The sequence below is a fragment of the Podarcis cretensis genome (genome assembly GCF_951804945.1).
Source record: "Podarcis cretensis genome assembly, chromosome: 5".
Classification (NCBI taxonomy): Eukaryota; Metazoa; Chordata; class Lepidosauria; order Squamata; family Lacertidae; genus Podarcis; species Podarcis cretensis.
This window is the reverse complement of record NC_137174.1, coordinates 56,224,661-56,244,741: the sequence shown is the minus strand read 5'-3', so window position 1 is coordinate 56,244,741 and position 20,081 is coordinate 56,224,661. Positions and strand designations below refer to the sequence as shown.

The 20,081-nt window shown below is 38.8% G+C and overlaps 1 protein-coding gene across 4 annotated transcripts in view; it reads left to right on the top strand.

Moving 5' to 3' along the window:
• The window catches only part of SLK (STE20 like kinase), a 48,196-nt gene that overhangs the window by 21,113 nt on the left and 7,002 nt on the right, over positions 1-20,081 (top strand). For 2 of the 4 annotated variants that reach the window (XM_079976057.1, XM_079976058.1), the window contains exons 6-14: positions 3,272-3,344; positions 3,698-3,892; positions 4,578-4,659; positions 6,103-6,231; positions 6,827-8,272; positions 9,765-9,895; positions 10,506-10,629; positions 11,676-11,855; positions 14,618-14,710. In XM_079976057.1, coding sequence (XP_079832183.1) covers positions 3,272-3,344; positions 3,698-3,892; positions 4,578-4,659; positions 6,103-6,231; positions 6,827-8,272; positions 9,765-9,895; positions 10,506-10,629; positions 11,676-11,855; positions 14,618-14,710 — 2,453 coding nt within the window. The remainder of the gene's footprint in view (positions 1-3,271; positions 3,345-3,697; positions 3,893-4,577; positions 4,660-6,102; positions 6,232-6,826; positions 8,273-9,764; positions 9,896-10,505; positions 10,630-11,675; positions 11,856-14,617; positions 14,711-20,081) is intronic. The other 2 variants (XM_079976059.1, XM_079976060.1) reach the window with 2 other exon arrangements.

Here is a 20,081-nt window from a genome sequence, read left to right as displayed (position 1 = left end):
AAATGCCTGTACTTGTTCAGATAAATGATCTACATAGCTAGACCATTTCTTCGTATTGTACTGACCTACCAAATGCCTGGGGAAGATTATAATCAAGGCATGTGTCAGAGCTGCCTCTAGGTCCCAGCTCACAGAGGACCAACGCTAGGCTGTAGTTATGTACAAAAGTCTTTATTGAAGTTCAGTTTCCATTTCAAAGCCACAGCGTGCAGCCCTACGTCTTGAACCCTAGATCGGCGAAGTCCCGTCTGAGTCTCCTCCCCTATGACACCAGTTTAAGATCCTAGCCCTGCTCCACCTTTTACGCTGCTCTCTCCTCCTCTGGGTCCTCCTGCCCGCTGGGGCATTGCCCTTTCTGGACTCTTCCGACGCTGAGTCGCTTAGCTCCTCCCCCTCCCTCCGGCGGGCTTTAGGACCCGGTTCCCAATCCTCATTCTCTGCTGCCCCGCGCTCCTGTACATTTGAACTTGCCTCTCGCGCCAACCCAGTGACCTTCCTCCTGACCGTTACACTACTTCTGTCACTGCTTCCCTCTTCCGGGATACTGGCCGGATCTGACCTCCCCTCCGTTGTCTGACTCTCCGATGGAGGCGTGGTCAGCCCTGACTCCTCTCCTCTCCCTGCTGGGGGAGACGCTACTCCCGATACCTGTGACTCTTCCCCCCCACTAAGCTCCGGTGGGGAAGCTGGTCCTGATTTCCAACTGCTGCTCTGGGAGTCCCCGCTGGCCCCTTGCTTCTGGGGTGTCCCCCTTGGGACCCCCCTTGCCCTGGCCACTGGCGCCCCCTTCTGTGAATCTTCCGATTCGCTGGAGAGGCTCATGGAATCTCTCGGGCCACTGTCATCTTCTCCTACGCTGCCCTCAGATTCTTTCCCTTCGCTCTCCGTCTCCCCTCTTCCCTGTGCTTCTGCTCCTGAACCCCTGACAGCATGCTATCAATATTCATTGCCTGTTTTTTAAACCCCAGCATCTGGCAGTTACAGATAAGGTTCAATCATATGCTACCCTTACAATGTGGCTGTTGCTTCTGCATGGTCAGGTGCCATGCCAAGAAACCCCATCATATCGGCTAAGGTTTCCATGTGGGAAAATAAAAACGCCAGCTGTCCACTGAATGGGATTCCTTGATTGGTCAGAAGCAACAACCACTGAGATAATATGAATGGCATGCCTCTGAATACCAGTTGCTGGTAATCACAAGTCAAGTGAGGAGAGCACTGTTACACTCAGTTTCTGTTTGCAGGTTTCTCGTAGGCATCTAGTTGGCCATTGTAAGATGAAAATGCTGTACTACATGGGTCTTTGGGCTTAATCCAGCAGGACTGTTATGTCCTTATAGGAGCAATATATTTTTAATCCAACTTTTAAACAATTCTTTGTACTTGGCTTTCAATACATGCTGTGGGAGTGGAGTCAATATGTAAATTATGCATTGAATGCTGAAGTACTTACTTTAGTCTTAAGGAATAAGATGTGCCTATTGAGTTTCAGCATTTTGAATATTTGTACCAGCAAGTAAATGCCTTCTGTTGTGCTGTAATTTGTTTCATTGGATTATTAGGTTCCTTTTAGATTATTATATATAGCTTTATTTCATTCTCACAATAAATCTTTAAAAATAGTTTGAGCTTAGATCTTCAGGGCAGTGTCTGCCTTTCGCCCTTGCTTTTTGTGGTGGCTGCTTGCTGTTTGGTCATAACTTAGCCTGCAAAGATGTTTAAAGGCCATTTTAGGAAATCCACATGAATGTGTGGGGATTAAGGAATGGACATACATTTCTTTTCTTCCCAGATTGAAACTATTGACTTAAACTGAGGAACAGCTTCCTCCTCAGCTCTGTTTACTATTTGCATCTTTAGGCAGAACGTTTCAGTATTGGCAAACTGGCTTCTTAAACTCATAGGGCCAGATTCAACTACAGTGGTACCTCGGTCTATGAACAGTCCTGTTAACGAACGCTTTGGACAACAAATTCTGCAATACCGGAAGTAGGTCTCATTAGGAAAAGTGCGTGCCTCGGTTTAAGAATGCTTTGGTCTAAGAACAGACCTCCAGAACGGATTAGGTTCGTAACCCAAGGTACCACTGTAGTCCAGTGTGGGAATATGGTCATTTGTCCATAAGAGCATGTTCTCACACCAGACCACGCAGTTGATCATGTTATACTACGTGGACCAATCATTGGATGGCATGAGCTGTCCATGCGTTGATCATGCTCCAAGCAATGCTTTCTGCTATAAAACCATCCTTGCGATAATAAACTTTTGCCCATGCTCTTATGGACAAATGACCATATTCCCACAGTCCAGTTTATAAGCAGAAGTCAGCACAAGGACTCCTGCTATTGCAGCAGGGCTCTCCTTCCCCCACATATCTCCAAGCCTTCACCAAATCCACTCTGGAGGTTTGGGAGAATGCCCAGAATAACCCAGGGTGGAAGGAAGGGAAAATAATTACATCGGACAAGCAGATTTCCGTCAAAATTCCTAAATATGTTTCTAACCACGTACTGTGAACTAGCCCATTTCCAATGAGTGGCTTCATGTGGAACTGCATTGTTGTGTTACATTTTACTAAGCATTCATGATGTTAGTGGGGACAACAGCTTAGTGCTTATTGGGGATACTCATCTTTGCTACTAGTAACTTGTAGAATGAATTCCCTTCATATTTCTGTTAACGTGGACTTTTATGCCCCTTTCCCTCCGATTTGTATATCAAAATATTATATCAAAATATCAAAATATTAAACGATATAATCATATAATTAAAATGCATAACTATATCAGTTAAGTGTTCACAGAGCATACTGGTTATTCCATTATAAATATAAACTTCTACAAACCTCATCCATTTTTCTCTCTTCTTGAACCCCAAGAAAATCAATCTTTGTCATTATAGTAACATTCAATGATTTATAAAACCAATGCAAATATACATGATTAAAGTGATTCTTTTGGCAAAGAGTGCCCAGGAAGCTCAATACTATTGGAGGTACAAGCTTCCAGTTTGGGAGTTCAGCCTGAAGTGAAAAGAAGTCATGCCCCTACCTGTGCCTCACTTGTCACAGATCTACTCACTAGGTTAAACTATGCTCTCATCACTCATGAGCTTAATCCTTTCTCTATTAATTCATATTTTTTTGTTGTAAACCTGTTGAATATTCTTGACAAATGAGTGGTGTTATACAAGTTTTTACATAGATGACACTGTTTGAAGTAAAAGTGTATATTGGTATGAGTGACTGTAATGTTTTCTCATTTGTTTGAAGCGGATTTTGGAGTGTCTGCTAAAAATACAAGGACAATACAAAGACGAGATTCTTTCATTGGTACTCCATATTGGTATGTGTGCAATTTTTGTACTGTTTTATGCTGAGTGCAGCATACTGCATTTTATATACATATTTCTATTTTAAAAAATCAAGTATAGTAAACAAAATGATAATGTTGTTTTGTTGGAGAATTTACTGGTTTTATTAACCTTAATTTATATGTAAGATTAGTCATACTCTGACCCATTGGAATCAATGGTTTATAGTAATTTATTTCAGTGGCTCTACTCTGATGATGTTGATTATTTCCATTTAACTTGGTTAGTTATTGCCCCTTGGGTATATTTCTTCTCGCTGTTGGAAATACCACTTATTACAGATAATTGATCTTAAAAATCTTTTCTTTTTTGCTTTCTATCCCAGGATGGCTCCTGAAGTAGTAATGTGTGAGACCTCTAAAGACAGGCCTTATGATTACAAGGCTGATGTTTGGTCTTTAGGTGTCACTTTAATAGAAATGGCTGAAATAGAACCACCTCATCATGAATTGAATCCAATGCGTGTTCTGCTGAAAATAGCAAAGTCGGAACCACCATCGTTGGCTCAACCTTCAAAATGGTGATTATTCTATTTTATTTTATGGTATATTTTTGTTTTTATTTTTATTTTTCAAGAATAATACCTAGGTACAGAATAATAAAGCTGTCTTAATTTTTAAGATTGTCAACTGGCAAAAAAAGCACACTTGGGCCTCAAGAGTTAAATGTTGTTTCCCCCCAGAAGCAAATAGGCATTTCAAGCTTAGCTGGATATTAATTAGGCTAGCTTTCAGTTAAATATGAGGATGCAGATAGTGGTGCTATGGAAATAAAATAGTACAATAGTCTTGGACATCAATCTTCATTAAAATGATTTGAAGTATCTTCTATTTCTTTGGCGATCACTCATAGCCAAGTAAGATTGTCTTCCATAAACACGGTTTTAACAATGAGTCCGTAAGTGACTGTGGAGGCCAATTCTGGATCCACACATCCTTCCACAGTTGGGGACATTGGTTCCCAGGCGGGAGTTGATCACAGTATGGATTTGCCAAGCGTGCCTTCCTCTTAGCACGTTTCTCGTATAATTGCTTATTAACAGTGTGCGGTGGATCTTATGAGAGGTAGCAGGCAAGAAGTAGACGGTACTGAACTTATTTTTATCTGACAGTCATTATATACTTCTGATGAAGTGGATGTCATCACTCAATTTGTATGTAGTACTGAATGTATAGCATTTATTGAGTTCAGCTTCTTTTATGCAGGTCTGCTGACTTCAAAGACTTTTTAAGGAAATGTTTGGAAAAAAATGTAGATGCCAGGTGGAACACTGCTGAGCTTCTACAGGTAGGAAGAACGAAGTGTCTATTGAGTCATGAGATTTTATTGAATGCATTTATATAAATAATTTAAAACAGGAACTATTTTTAAAGTCTGCTAAATTTTCAATCTTTGTATGTTTTAACTTTATTTAGAACATTCCCATTTACCATTGGTCACCAGAGAGTTAGGAGTCGGCACCAACTGGTTAATACCCCACTTTTCTAGCCAGAGAATGATGAAAGCAGCAAATAACTTGTGTTTTAAAAACTGCAGTGCTTGCAATAGAAAATACTAAAAGCAACATAAAATAAATAAAATACCAGTTTTCCAGGAGCCACATGCTAGTGACAAACAGGGCAGTTCTACACTCTTTTGCAAACATGCATATACATACACCGTAGATACATCCAACATGCACCACAGAGGCACACAGACAGGTATACCCACACAACCTTTCCCAATCAGCAGGGTGGAATGAAAGGAATACTGTGAGGAAATTTTAAAACTATCCTCCCTGCAGTCTCTGTCCCCCATCCCCAAACTCAGCTGATCAGAAAGCAGCTAAGCACAAGCAAAGAGGGCTCTGCTCTGGTTCCTTAAACTTTTCCAACATGAAGGGCAAGGAAAGCCTTTTCAGCCATCGCTTTGAGCAGTGCTCCCCCACCTCCCCTTTCAGCTGCTCCTCGAAGCAGCAGTTCCAAAAGATGACAGGTCCGTAATCCCCTTTGGAAAGCAGGAAGGTGGATGGTGAGACACTGGGGGCTAGTCCAAACGGCCATGCTTTGGATTTTAAAAGTAGCTGGTAATGTAGGCACGCAGATCTTTAGAAGAGGGCATTGGGGAAGTGAGTGAATAGCATGCACCCATTGGTAAACTGTGCTGTTACTCTTCTCCCTTACCACTGGTATTATCATGAGAAGCTCTCATGTCTAAGGGAGCTTGAGCACTTGGATGGTTCTAGGGAGAAGACAGACATTCTGACAAAAGTATATCCAGACCTTGGTTATGCATAGGTCCTCTGGATTCTAGCCCTTGCTTATTACTGCCTGGTATTTCAGAAGCTGCAGTCTCCTTCATAGTTTACAAGGAGGTAACCTAAATAAATGTAATAGGATGAATATGACTTTGTTTCATGTTACTTCATTCATGTTCCCATCTAAAATACATTAGATTTAAAAATAAAGACTTCTGAAATGGGGCCAGGCAAAGATAATTTGCCAAAGAAACACTCTTAGCTTCAGCCATGCTATATTTCAAATAAATAAATGTAAATGATCTTAGACATGAAAATAGAAGAACAGATAGCACAGAAAAAAGTTGTAAGCAGTATAAATTTTCCTTTAAGTGTTCTATTTTTTATTTTGAGTTGGATACAAAACAGACCATAACCTGGCCCTAAGTGATAAAATATGTTGCTATTAAATGGTTTTTAATTTTGATTAACTGATATTATGCCTTTTTAAACAGCATCCATTTGTTACTGTAACTTCTAATAAACCAGTCAGAGAACTGATTGCAGAAGCAAAGGCTGAAGTTACAGAGGAAGTAGAAGATGGGAAAGAGGAGGAAGAAGAGGAAGAAACTGAAAATTCTCTGGTAAGTTAAAATAAATATATCAAAAATATTTTAACTTGTGCTGCAGTTTACAGCTATGAATTGTATTCATTTCCATTGATCTTTCATGTAATTGAGCTTAGGGATACAATGCCAATTGCCTTTTATAATATGTCCTGACACGCTTTCTGTTGCATTACACACAATTTTCTTTAAGATGCCAATGTAAAATGCAAAGTAAGTAAATGTAAACTTCCTTAGGATGCCATGGAACCGTTTCCATGGTCAGAGAAGGGAGAGCCACAGTCAAAGGCCCCTTTGTGGCAGAAGAAATCTCTGTTGCCATTAGTCCTCTCTAGTTAGTGTTCCAACGGGAGGAGGACCATGGGATCCTCCCATTCCTCCAGCATGTCCCAGATAAGATAAAACCTCTGCCAGCTCTGGAGTCAGTGATTATTTCTCCCCCTCCTATCAGTACAGTAAATTAGGAAAATCCACAGTAGGGAGGAAAAAGGAACAGGTCACTTCTGCCCTGTAATCACCATTAAATTCCCCATTGGTTGATATAAAACTTTGATAGCATTATTTCCTTATTACTGCATTGTATAGCTAATCAGTTTTTGTGTGTCTATTTTAGCAGTTACCTGCAAGTAAACGAGCCTCATCTGACCTCAGCATTGCCAGCTCTGAAGAGGATAAACTTTCACAGAATGCCAGTATTCTGGAATCTGTTTCTGAAAAAACAGAGCGTTCATCCACAGAACAGAATAGTACTAGTGCACCTGAAGGTGAAAAAACAAGTGTGACTCCTGACAAAAATGAAAAGGAGAAATACACTGCAAGCACGAGTGGCACCATACAAGAAGACACTGAAAAACTGAAGAATGGATCTGCATTGCTCCATAAAGATGAGGAAGCAAAGAAGACTGAGAAGACAATTGAAAATTCAAGATTAAGTGAAAACACAGAGTCACAGAAAGAGGAAAAGGAGATTGGCACAGTAGCATCTGAAACTAACGTTGAGCCCAGTCTAAAAACAGAGGAAGGAAAGGACTTCACAAATGAATCAACGGTAGAAAACAAACAAGAAACAATTCCTGATGATGGAGGCAGCAGTGCAGAAATTACAGATGCAGTCTCTAAAGCAGCTGGTGTGAAAGAAGAAAGTACCACAAACCTCCAAGAAAATGAAATGGAAGAGGCAAAGCCTATCGAAGGAATTAAAGAGGTTGAGGAATTGCAAGGGGATGACAAATGTAAAGAGGGTAATCTGAAAGAGGCTGAAAGTCAGAAAAATGAAGTTACTGCAGGTACTGAGGAATCACAGGTGAAGGTCATAGCTGAGACAGCTGATGAACCACAGAAGCAAATAAAAGAAGGTACCAGTAGTCCACAAGAGATTGACAGTACTGGCAACAATCTGGTCATTGATGTAGATAAAGTGCTTGAAAATGCTCAGGAGCCAGCAGAGTGCCTGGCTGAGGATGCTTCTGAGAAAGTCTCAGAAATGAGGAAAATGGTAGATTCTGATCAACAGTTAGTTGAGGGATACAATGACGATTCAAAGAAGACAAGCAGCACAAAGGAAACAGAGGTCAGTGTTTCAGAAAGAGCAGACAACATTGAGCATAAGCCAGCAGACAAAAAACATACTGAAGAGGCAAGAACTGAGGAAAGCAACATTGCACCAGGGGATAAAATTGCAGAACCTGAACATAAAGTAGAAAACAGAGCTGAGGAGAAGCATGAGAATAATATACAAATGGACACAGACCGATCAGCAGTTTCCAGTGGTTTGCCAGTTGAAAATAAGCTTGAAGATTCTGCAGCCAAGCAGATGCATGAACATGAGGTGTCTCCGGTACCCAATATTAGCATTAGCTCTGCAGAAAATGACGCAGAAGATAAATCTGGCAATCAGGATAGTGTTGAAAACTCACATCATGTTGATTCTGAAAGCACTAAAGAAAATGATACAGATTCAGGCAGAGGTTCCACTGCTGACAACAGCAGCATTGATTTGAACTTGTCCATTTCCAGTTTCCTCACTAAAAACAAGGAGAGTGGATCAATATCTTTACAAGTAAGAGTCAACAATTCTATTAGTAACAGAGAGATACAGATCAGGGTAGCTAGCTTGCAGCCCATGCACTGGATTTGCCCCACCAACCCATAGGAAGTGGCTCACTAGCTTCCACAGCTTGTCTCTGAATCTGATCAGGAGATAAAATTTCTCTACCTGTTCTTTAGATAGGATCTTAAAGGTATGAGATAAAATCAGAAAATTTGGGATTCTGTCTCCATTCTAAGCCCAAGACTAAGATCAGAGATGAAGCTCTCTGCCTGCTCTTTAAGAACAAAAGGCAGCATATTCCTCCACTCCTCCAACACAGGGGTAGGTGCAAAATAAAAGGCTGTGTTTCCAGCCTTTACTACACCAGTGCTGGAATAAGAAGGGCTGGAAATAACTGAGTGTTTATGTGTGTGTAAGAAAACGAGAGAGTTGTGTATAGAACTGGTGAGCATGGTATGTATACATATGTGGTGGTGCATGTATGTTTGGTCCATATGTGAGCTGTATGGAAGTGCATGTGTATACCATGGCCCTCAGAGGGGTAGTTAAATATCAATGTGGCCCTTGAGCAAAAAAATATTAGCTAGCCTTAATATAGGCAATGTGTAACATACACACTAGAGGGACGCGGGTGGCGCTGTTGTCTAAACCACAGAGACTAGGGTTTGCCGATCGGAAGGTCACCGGTTCAAATCCCCACGACGGGGTGAGCTCCCGTTGTTCAGTCCCAGCTCCTGCCCACCTAGCAGTTCGAAAGTACGTCAAAGTGCAAGTAGATCAATAGGTACCGCTCCGGCGGGAAGGTAAACGGCGTTTCCATGCGCTGCTCTGGTTTGCCAGAAGCAGCTTAGTCATGTTGGCCACATGACCCGGAAACTGTCTGCAGACAAGATGAGTGCACAACCCCAGAGTCGTCCACAACTGGACCTAAAGGTTAGGGGTACCTTTAAATTTTTAACATACACACTATATAATATATTTTATGTTTATAACTAGATATCTGTCTACAAATTTAAGTGAAGGTTCCTGAATTCATGCAGAATAAGAATGTTAAGGCTGTTACCCTAGATGTCCATAGTAGAGAGTAAATTACATTGAAATTATAAGTATATACTTCTGAATTAACAGCTTGAAAATAGGTTTGAATTATCTTTCTGTTCTTGGTTACTTTTGTAAAAGTGAAGGTGGATTGCATATGTAGCAGTTATTCAGATGATTACTTTAGTTCAGCCTTGTCTGTATATTCAGTAGTATACTGGTCCAAAATGGCCAGTTGAAGAAATGAATTCTTCTTTAAGAACATACCTCATAGCAAACTTGAGTCCACCTTTGCCCATCTTATGAAAAGAAACAGAATTAAATAAAGAAATTTAGTATCTAATTCTGTTGGTTGGAAACTGAAATCTTTGAACTTGCAGGCTTTGGGTTCTTTCAAAAATAAGTAAAGGTTGGACAAGTATACTTTATGCAGCACATAAATAATGCATGATCTTTTATTCAGGAAACTAAAAGACACAAGAAAACATTAAAGAAAACTCGCAAATTTGTTGTTGATGGTGTGGAAGTAAGTGTGACTACCTCTAAAATTGTAACAGAAAGTGATTCTAAAAGTGAAGAATTACGATATCTTCGGTGAGTTTGAAAATACCCATTCTTAATGACAGAGGATTTCTTCTCTGAATTAAAACAACTTTTCTCATGCTTGTTTTTAATAACTTACTTTGGTTTGATTATATTTAACAAAATTCATGTTGTCCCTTTAAATAACGTATGAATCAATCCAGACTATGATATCATCATCTGAGGCCCTTCTTTGTGTGCCTTCTCCATGAGAGGTCTGGCGGGTAAGAACACGAGAATGGGCCTTTTCTGTGTTGGCTCCGTGGTTGTTGAATTCTATCCCCATCTCTTACATGGCACCTTCATTAAATATTTTTAGATGCCAGGCAAAAACATTCCTCTTCTCCCAGGCCCTTGTCTAATTAAACAATCTATGGCCCAGTAGGAGAGTATTGTTTTCGTTTGTTACTATGTTGTGCATTTTTGTGTTTTTCTACTGTAAACTGCCCTGTAATCCTCGGATGAAGGACAGTATCAAAATTTAATAAACAAACAAACAAATAAATAAATAATATTTCTGCACAGCCCCCCAATGCATCTACACTGTACACTGATGCAGAATTCTGAACTCGGTCTGTTTCTTTCTCCCCTGCAATACTGCTTCCATTCTCCTTCCTACCAGGCGTCAAGAATTAAGAGAGTTACGACTTCTACAAAAAGAAGAGCAGCGAGCTCAACAGCAGCTTAGTAATAAACTTTTACAACAAAGAGAACAGATGTTCAGGCGCTTTGAACAAGAAATGACGGTAAGGTTTGATTCCCTTGCACCTACATTTTGCAGGCCCCTTATTTTGAGTTAATTTACTTAATGTAAGCAGCCTAGAAGTCATTCTAGGTATATCCTTGCCCTTGTTGCCACATTTCATCTTATGTATTATGAATGAAACTTGCATACCAAAAGCCTTAACTGAACTGCAAACTACTGCAATGGTAGCCCTGCATGTAGTCACTGGCTGCCAACAGTGGAAAAGGCAGTGAAGCGCTGCAATGTTTAGCTTGAGAGTGTCTTGTTAAGGCATGGTCAGTACTAGAATTGGCAGAATGTGGCCACTTCTTACCCTTGAAGGTTAGAAACATTTATTTTCTACTTGTAGGTAGTGAATACAGCTTCACAGGATTGCTATACTGAAGAGGAAGCTGTTGCATACTTTGACAACTGTAGAAAATATCTCAAAATAATTTCAGAGGCCCAGTTCATGATCTTTGCCTTTCTGTAGTAGACTGTGGTACCCAAAACACTGTGATCTTCTAGCCCATGTGCAATTATTTTTCCCTTGCAGTGGATAATAAAAAAACTTACTTGAAAAAGTGTTCTATGTATTGGGGGGGGGGGTCTGCTTATTCATTGGGCAGAAAAAAATACTCCCTATTATATCTGAAACAGGCTCCTGTATTAAAGATTGCATACAAAATAAAGCTTAACCACTATACCCTTAACAAAATAGTTTACGTATGTTGAGTTCCAAATATTAGATTCTCAAGAGCTGAATTTGTGTGTTTGTGTTCAAGAAGGAAATAAACTTTATAGTATCAGTCCCAGTGAGAATATTCTGCCAATATTTTTAAACTCTGTGCAATAACAATTAGTTCCACTTCTGATTCTGAGTTTTGAAGACTTTCTATGGGGTTTTTAAAGTATTTTTTGTGCTTCATAACGGTAGAAATCTAGTTAGAAAATCTAGGAACTGAAAAGCATAGGCAATTGTTACTTGTGCAGACTTCCTCTGCCCTGCCTCAAACCCATCAAGTTCAACAATAGGTAAATATAAAATTTAATGGAATTATTTTTCAGAGCAAGAAGCGGCAGTATGACCAGGAGATTGAAAACCTGGAAAAACAGCAGAAACAGACAATAGAGCGCTTGGAACAGGAACATACAAATCGCTTACGTGATGAAGCAAAACGCATCAAAGCAGAACAGGAGAAAGAATTGTCCAAATTTCAGAACATGCTGAAAAACAGGAAAAAAGAGGTAAATACTATTTATTTAGTTGGAAAAAATAAGGTTGGTATTTCTTGGTCTCCAGTGATGTCTGCAGTCTTACTTTGAAAAAAAGATGTATCACCATAAGATGCCTCAACAGTAGATGTATTTTTATAATAATATTTAGCACTGAAAAGTTTTTTAAAATAAAAAACAGCCATGTGCAATGAAAATAGTAACCTTATATAGGAGGAAAGAAAATATAATGAAAAAACAATTATGTGGTGTAGATGTCTCCACCCTTATGATTTAAACATCATTGTTAGCATAGGAGTTTCGCCATTTATTTGGAACAGTATCAAATGTTATATGTAGTCAATACCTGTATGTTACAGACAATGTAAAATTGATCTAGGAGTTCAATAGGGAGACCTGCTAGAATCCATTGCACACATATCTGTCACATGTGCCTCTTTGGATATGTGTGACAAATAAAGATTTTCCTTACTATATTCAGTACATATAAAAGCAGCACAAAGGTGGAGGGATGAGGATATTTGTGCATTGGTTCATGAAACATTCATAACAAAATGCAATGGTTTTTTGTTTTTCTTTTTACTTGTAGTTGAATTTGTTAAAAAGGTGATTTAATTAACTTTGTGTGGAAGAGTCTAGAACTCTGTGCTGTGGAAGACTACTCTGTGCCTCCAGAAAATCTTAAAACTGCAATCTTAAGCATGCATGCAATCTTTGTTTGCATGCATACTTCTGATAGCAAGATTTGTTGTCGCCAACTTTGTTCTACTCATTACAAAGCCATTTAAACTAATAATCTAGATTCAACTGTTGAGCCCCGCTAGCAGAAGCCTGCACGTGGACATTGGATAATGCAACAGGGCTTTCTTCCTCCCTCCGCACACCATTAAAGTGGCTCGGATGGAGAAGGATAACCTTCAGAACAGCACACTGGAATAGGAGAGCAAGCTCTTTCCATTTGGCAAGATGAAACACTTGTGCTGGAAGAACGATTACCATGGCACTACTTTGAATTAGTCCCAGTGAACCTAAGTTAGTGATGACTGCAACTTAAGTGAATCTACCCTGAGTAGGACTAGCATTGGATACAGTGGTACCTTGGTTTGCATACGTCTTGGTTTGCATATATTTTGGATTACAAACACGTCAAACCCAGAAGTGTATGTTCTGATTTGCAACGTTTTTTTGGATTGCAACCAATTTTTTTTGGATTACGAACAAATTTTTTTGGGAGGCCCCATTGGCGAAAGCACGTCTTGGGTTACAACCTGTTTTGGTTTACAAATGGACCTCCGGAACGGATTATGGTTATAAACCAAGGTACCGCTGTATAACCCTTGATCTTTCAGAATGACTCACATGGGGGATTGATTGTAATATATGTTAAGGACTAGAAATACCCAGTCAGTGATAAAGGCATTTTTTAAATTTAATTTGAGTTTAGTTTGAGTTCAGCAGAGAGCATAGTTATGTATCAAGTTCAATTGATTTAAAATCAAACTAAATTGAAATTTATATTCTTTCATTACACTGGATGGGAGAAATACAGCTGTGCAAAATGCAGAAATTCTACCTATGATCTCATTGTTCTGCAGAAAGTGCCTGTAATCTTTTACTTCTCATCTTAACTTTTAAAAAAGCAGTTCAACAATTTCTAGATAATATACCAATTTTGAGGCATATAATATGAACAGATTGCACAGATTTCTAGATGCTTTCATTTGGTTTTTAAACAACTTTTCATGATTTTTATACTAAGTATTATATGTCATTTAATCTCCAAGATACCATCACTTGTGTTTAATTTGCACAATATTGACTATTACTTCTTCTTTTTGCTGAATTTCTTGCACTCTGAGTCTCTATTGGTAATTGGGTCTCAAAAGGAAATCTGGTGAAGAGGTTTAATGCACTCAGGACCAATCTTTTTCATTGAACAGTAGCATGTGGTGATTTGGGCTTTGTTTTCTTTGGGTTCTTTGACTTTTAAACAGCCATTTGTTTTTGGATAGTTGTGACCTCCTAGTTCTTTTGTAGGAAATAACATCTAGAGTACTGAATCTCTTCATGAGAGTATGAAAAATACACAATCATACTTTTGATTATCTATATAACATGCATTATTATTTCCTGACAAAATTATCCTTTAGATACTTTGACATACATTGCTGAAAAATATTTGTAAGTGGTTGCCTTCTTTGAATGTCACTAGCTAGATAAGCTATATGAAACTAGACAATTGATTTACACTTTCCTAGGCTCTGCAAATGCCCCTCTTGAGGTGGCTTACTTTTATGAAAGTTGTTCTTTATACAGTTGTGTCTCAAATGAGACATAATGTCAACAGTAGCTGTTATTTTTGAGAAATCTAAACATCCTGCTATTTTGGAGCTTTTCCATGACAGTACAATCATTTGTTGTCCCTCCCAATATCATTCTTCCTTTGACAACGGTCTTAAATTCCTTTGTGTTATACTGAATGATTGCATAAAAAGTAAATGTAAAAGCATCTAATTAGTAGTTGCATGCAAAATGAAACTAGTTTCTAGAATACAATTAGCTCATGCACTTCTTTGTAGAATGCAGTCCGCAAATGCTTTGTGCATGTCTGCTTCTTCCATCCACCTTCTGCCAAGCTAACTCTTCTGGCTTCGATGCATGCTCTCTGATAACCTTTATAATGCCTGACCTGCTCCTCTCGTATTCACCATAAAATGCTTGCTGTGGAGAAAAAGGGTTATCTTCCCCACCTTCTGCATGCTTGTGCACTATAGGTTTTTAATGAAGTGGAGAAAGCACCAAAAGAGCTGAGAAAAGAGCTCATGAAACGCAAGAAAGAGGAACTTTCTCAATCCCAGCATGCTCAGGTAACCGTAGCAGCTTCATGCTTCTAAAAACAACCAAGCAGCTTTGTTCACAATAGCTTTAACCATTCCATAGTGGTTGCTTTTTGTTTTCCCTCTGAGTAAATATGATATTAATTTGTAATGACTGACCATTCTTAAAACCGTAGCTCAAACGTGTCATATAAACAGAAGTGCAATCTATTCAGTATTCATTTACTTAGATGTGATTAGTTAGAACAACAGCCAAAGTTATAAAAATGCAGTTTATGTAGTTAGTGTGTATTCAGGTGTGGATATGAATTTCAGGCTGTAATGTCTACTTTATTCAGGGCATTTACCATAAAGAATAACGTTATCAAAGTGTAAAAGTAGTAAATAATATTTTTATAAGCAATTTTTCATTATATCTTACCTTTGAATCTTTTAATCCCAGGCAATGCAGTTGACATGATGGTGTCCATGTTTATTATTTAATGGCTTGCCTGTACTTTCTGTGTTCCAAGCATGCTATTGCAGCAGACATACTATTGATTACATTTCCTGTCTGAAACGAAGCGCAGCTGAACTATATAAGGATCTGGGTGTGTGGTAGTGTATATAGTGAATAAGGCAATGAAGAACTCTTCACTTTTTGTTGACATTCCTTGTCTTGGTATTAAATCCCAGACTAAGTGCAGATAACTTCTGATATCCATGAATACTTCCTATGTATTCATGTACAATGAGACAGAAGTAATTCTGAAGTAATGCTTCAGGTATAAATTTTTAAAGTGAGCTGTATCACAGTTTCTGTACAAGGGTGTGAGGGGGTCAGGAGACTGCTGCTGAACTCCCTGAATGACAGAGAAATCTCAGGAGTCAGTGCACTAAAGAAAGACAGGTGGAATGTTAGGGGAGTGAAAGAGAGGAAAGAGTTTATCTCATGTATGGAGCAGGATCCTGCTTTTGCAGATATTCACAGTAGTGTATGCTACTTCCCTCTAAAGACAACTGTGTATATTTTAATGTGCACATCTCTTGGAACTGGATATTTGAGAAGGTGTACGTCCAGCCAATATTGTACTACATGAAGGCTTATTGAGTAACTACAGTCTTAAATATATTGGAGAAAATTCATTAATACCTTTTGGGCACAGAGAGTTAACAATATAGGTTAAATAGGACTAGGTTGTAGGGCATTATCTAGCAAAATAAAATAAATACTGAAGACATGACATAAAGGTTTTTACTTCGTTTTGCAATTGGTGTCTTTATGAATACAGTGTAATTTTTGTTCTCATAGCTCCACCCACATCACTGTAGGTATAAACTATAGCTTCAGAAATTTTACATCTTTTAACAGAAGTAATTCAGTACAACTTCTACTTTTAGGGAGGGAGGTGCTCCACTAATGAGTCATACAGTCTTATTGCTTATGTTCGGTGTTTGAATGCATGGTTTGTGCTTGCATTCTGACCTGGGAAGTACATTGTATTCTGCTCTGCAGGGCGTTGCTCAGGTTATGATTCAGTCTTTTCAGTTGTCCTCATGTACCCTCTTCAATGCAATAATGCAGGATGTAAGTCCAACATGCCAAAAATTGGATGTTTCCTCTGTAGTTCTAGCTTGTTGGTCTGCTTTTTCTCTGACACGCATGTGCTGATGAATTTTTTAAAAAAATCTAAAAATGTGTTCATCTGCACAAAGATTGCGATGGACAAACTGGGCAAATGAGACTTGTTGATTTTCAGCACATGTGTGAAACCAGTGCTATGTTTTGCTTTTCTGTGTGCAGTGAAACAGGCATTTTCCAGAATGCTCCCTGATACCACCTGACAATGGGTGTTCCCTGCTGTACCTTATAGAGTCAGCCATCCTAAGTTTTGACTCATGGGGCAAGGAACACCCTTGTGAAAAAATTTTCTTCTCTGCCTTGTGCAGTAGTGGTAATTTATTTTTTAAACAAACCCGCTTCTACCTTTGTGTTCTCTCTTCTGTTCCACCAGATTGTAGTTGGGATTTTAGTAGGAAGGTGGAAAGTTTGCTTTGCAAACTTTATTGAAACAGCCTTTTGTTACATGGCTCTGGGAACAGGAATCTGTAGAACATCTAGGCTCCCCATCAGCACTGTATACCAAATCTCTCTGTCTCTTTTAATTGCGTAACAATGTTAGTGATCACAAGCCTGACATGGAAGTCTATGTCAACTGACCTTTCGTTCACAAAACTACAGAATAATATCCTTGTGGTAATATCCTTTATCTAGGTTATTCTCATGTTTTGTGTTCTAAAACATACTCATCTAAAACCTCAGGACTAAAACACTACTTGCTTTCATTTCAGTTTAATAATCCAGCTCCTGCAATTTGACAGAATTACTGCTTGAGAAGGGCAGGTACATTTGCCATTTGTCTCACTTCATCAAAGCCATCAAGTAGACAGTGGACCTTTACCTTTCTTGTTGTTGACATCTGTTGTTCTCTACAGATCTGGGTTTTTGGATTTGTCTGTACAATTTTCCCCCGTGCTTTTCATTAGAATTTTGATAGGGGTAGACTACGAACTTTTCCCCCCACTCATCCTCTCACATGCCCCCCCCCCCCCGCATCCTCTGAAATTTGCTTTGGGGTTTCCTTCAACTCTCCAGGGAGTTGAGACAATTCAATCCCTAATATTGATGTGAAGAAGGTAGCATTTGTAAAAAAAAATATTCTGAAAGTAAAGCTTTCAGTTTTGGGGGAATGTTTAAAATAATGTATATTTTCTATAGTTTTCAGGAAACACAAGTTAACCAAAGTTGAACATATTTCATTCTCACTGACTTTCATTAGGAGAGAATTAAAAAAAGAAGCTATACTTTAACTTTATATATATATATATATATGGAATTGTGCAGTAGGCTTCCAGGTCCTCCCTTCTGGTTAGTGTTAACTCTAGTTTGGTGTTATGTTTACCTCACCACTAAATATGCTTAGTTTTTAAACTAAGATTTGAAAATTGCAGTGAAAATCTACTTTTCAAGTTTTGATTAAAACTAACCATGGTTAGCACTGGTGCAAACTTAATGTTGCATTGTAGTTAATGCTAACCAGGGGTAATTTGCATGCAAAAAGGGAAAGGGACCTTAAGAACCTAATGTCCCCAAACACAGAGGATTACTACCATTACTGCTGCACTGTTCCATTGTCCATCTAATTTCTTTGCTACATTGTGCTTTTCCTGAAGAGGATGAATAAATAGAATCACATAAGTTCATTGGGGGGGGGGGGTGGCAAATGGATTCCTCATTTTCCTCCTCCCCCACCTACTTGATAGAAGCTGCTGTTTAATCCCTTGTAGCTTTTAAAAGTGAGTTAGCATGTTGCACAGAGAAGCTGCTGTTAGGAAAAGAAGTGACCAGTTCTGATGGATGTACAAATCTTCCTATATGGTGCTTTCTGTTGGTTCTTGTGAGATGAGTAGGAACATCAGACTTTGATAACATCTTCATCAAATTGGTCAGATGCAATTTGTCTGAAGATTACTAGCAAGTAAAGAATTGCGATCAGGGCGGATGATTTCTGTGCAACCTGGCCTGGAGGTGAACTTTGCATTTGTTATTTATTTTCTCATTTGTGTCCATAAATCACACGTCTTCCTTTTATATGAACCTTTTGAACTACAAGGACATCAGATGTGACTTACCCAATGCATAAAACATGGGCCTGTCTCAACATGAAGTGTCCCTGTTGTATTTGATACAAGATTTCTGCATAAATTTTATTATATAATAGAGAGAGATGCACATAATACCATGTGCCCACCCCACACCTGGAAATAATGTGTAAGTGTTCAGACATTGTTAGATTTCCACACAGCCTTCTTTCCATTGGTGGAATGATCTGTATAGTATTGGATCAACTTCTAGTGTAGGGCCAATATTTCTAGTTATTTTCTGAGCTTGTGACATCTGTTTTCATAAAGCTCCTTTCCACAAAATAGGTGATAAATACTTCACATGTAACCACTTCCATTAAAATAGCTAAACGTGTCTTGTTATGTTAATCTTTGGAAGCCTTTTTCTCTACCAGTCTCACATTACGCGGTATAGATGGTGCAGCTTAATGTGTACGTCAGTTTCCTAATGTGAAACTGTTTACAGTGCCATTGAGGAGCCAATCTTGTAAATTCTGGATTTTGAATTTTGGAAGTGTTTGGTCTTTTAGGCTATCACGTGTCCTCTACTTGGTCTGGGTATCTTGCTCTGAAACATGAAAATACAATGTTGAAAATATAATAGGCATCCTTATCTTGGAGAAGATTCATGTGGGCCAGAGGTTTCCCCAGACTTTGCACATGTTCTGTAAAAGACAGATGTACTCATTCTAATCTAAACCTTTTCAGTATCCTTCGCACATGGAGTGAATCAAGACAGTTCAATTGATTCTCAAGAGTAATTTGCCATCCATTGTTAATAGATAGCAAGAGAGAGCTGGTTCTGTGCAGCAAATATTCTTGTTTATATGAAGGCTTTTTTTTTTTACATGGGTTAAATCCCCTCCCCAGTTTCCATTTCTGCTTGAAAGTAATGATTGAGACAGAAAATAGACATTCTCATCCCACAAAATACATTAAGCCTACCTTAGTCACAATACTTTTCAGCCATTTATTTATATTTGCTGTTCCTTGGACTATTCTGACCTTCATCCCACCCTGCTTTCTTCCTCCTTAAGTGATTCCAGACATTTATGGATCATATAATGGACATGTCACAATAGCACTATGTACTGAATCTGATATGGCTATTTGTCAACATCAAGAAGTCTTTTAGAGTAAAGGCAGTATTTCCTAAACTGGACGGTGATCAATCCCAGCCCCCCAGGGATCATGAAATGGACACTTTTCCCAGCTATTTCTGTAACAATCTACCAAAAAGAAAGAAACCAGAAGATTTCGGGGGGTGGGGGTGGGTGGCTTTCTTTTAATTTTGAACAAGTTTTTTCTGAAGCAGCTCAGCCCTAATCTTGTCATTTGTTGCTTTCCTAAACAGAATTTAGTTTACTTGGTAATTTAATATAAATGCATTAATAATAATTTGCAAGCAAATTTGTATAAGATTTGAACTTATGGTCCTTAAATTAAAGATTCTCTAAGTTGTGTGTGTTTTTCCCATATTTGCTGATTAGCATAAAGGCTGTAATGGCCCGGCATACAAAGACATAGCAGGGTACAGCAACTGATCTGACAAGCTACTTGCCCACGAAGAATTAACTTGGGCTGGCAAGTGGCTGCCCGCAAGGCTGTCTCATATATAATTGGCCAAATTATATGTTTGCTGAAAAAGCAGTACTTGGTGGAGGGAAAAGAAAGAGAGAGAACTCATAGGGCCCATTAGTTTCCCAGTATAGGTTTGCTACTGTTGAGAAATGCATGT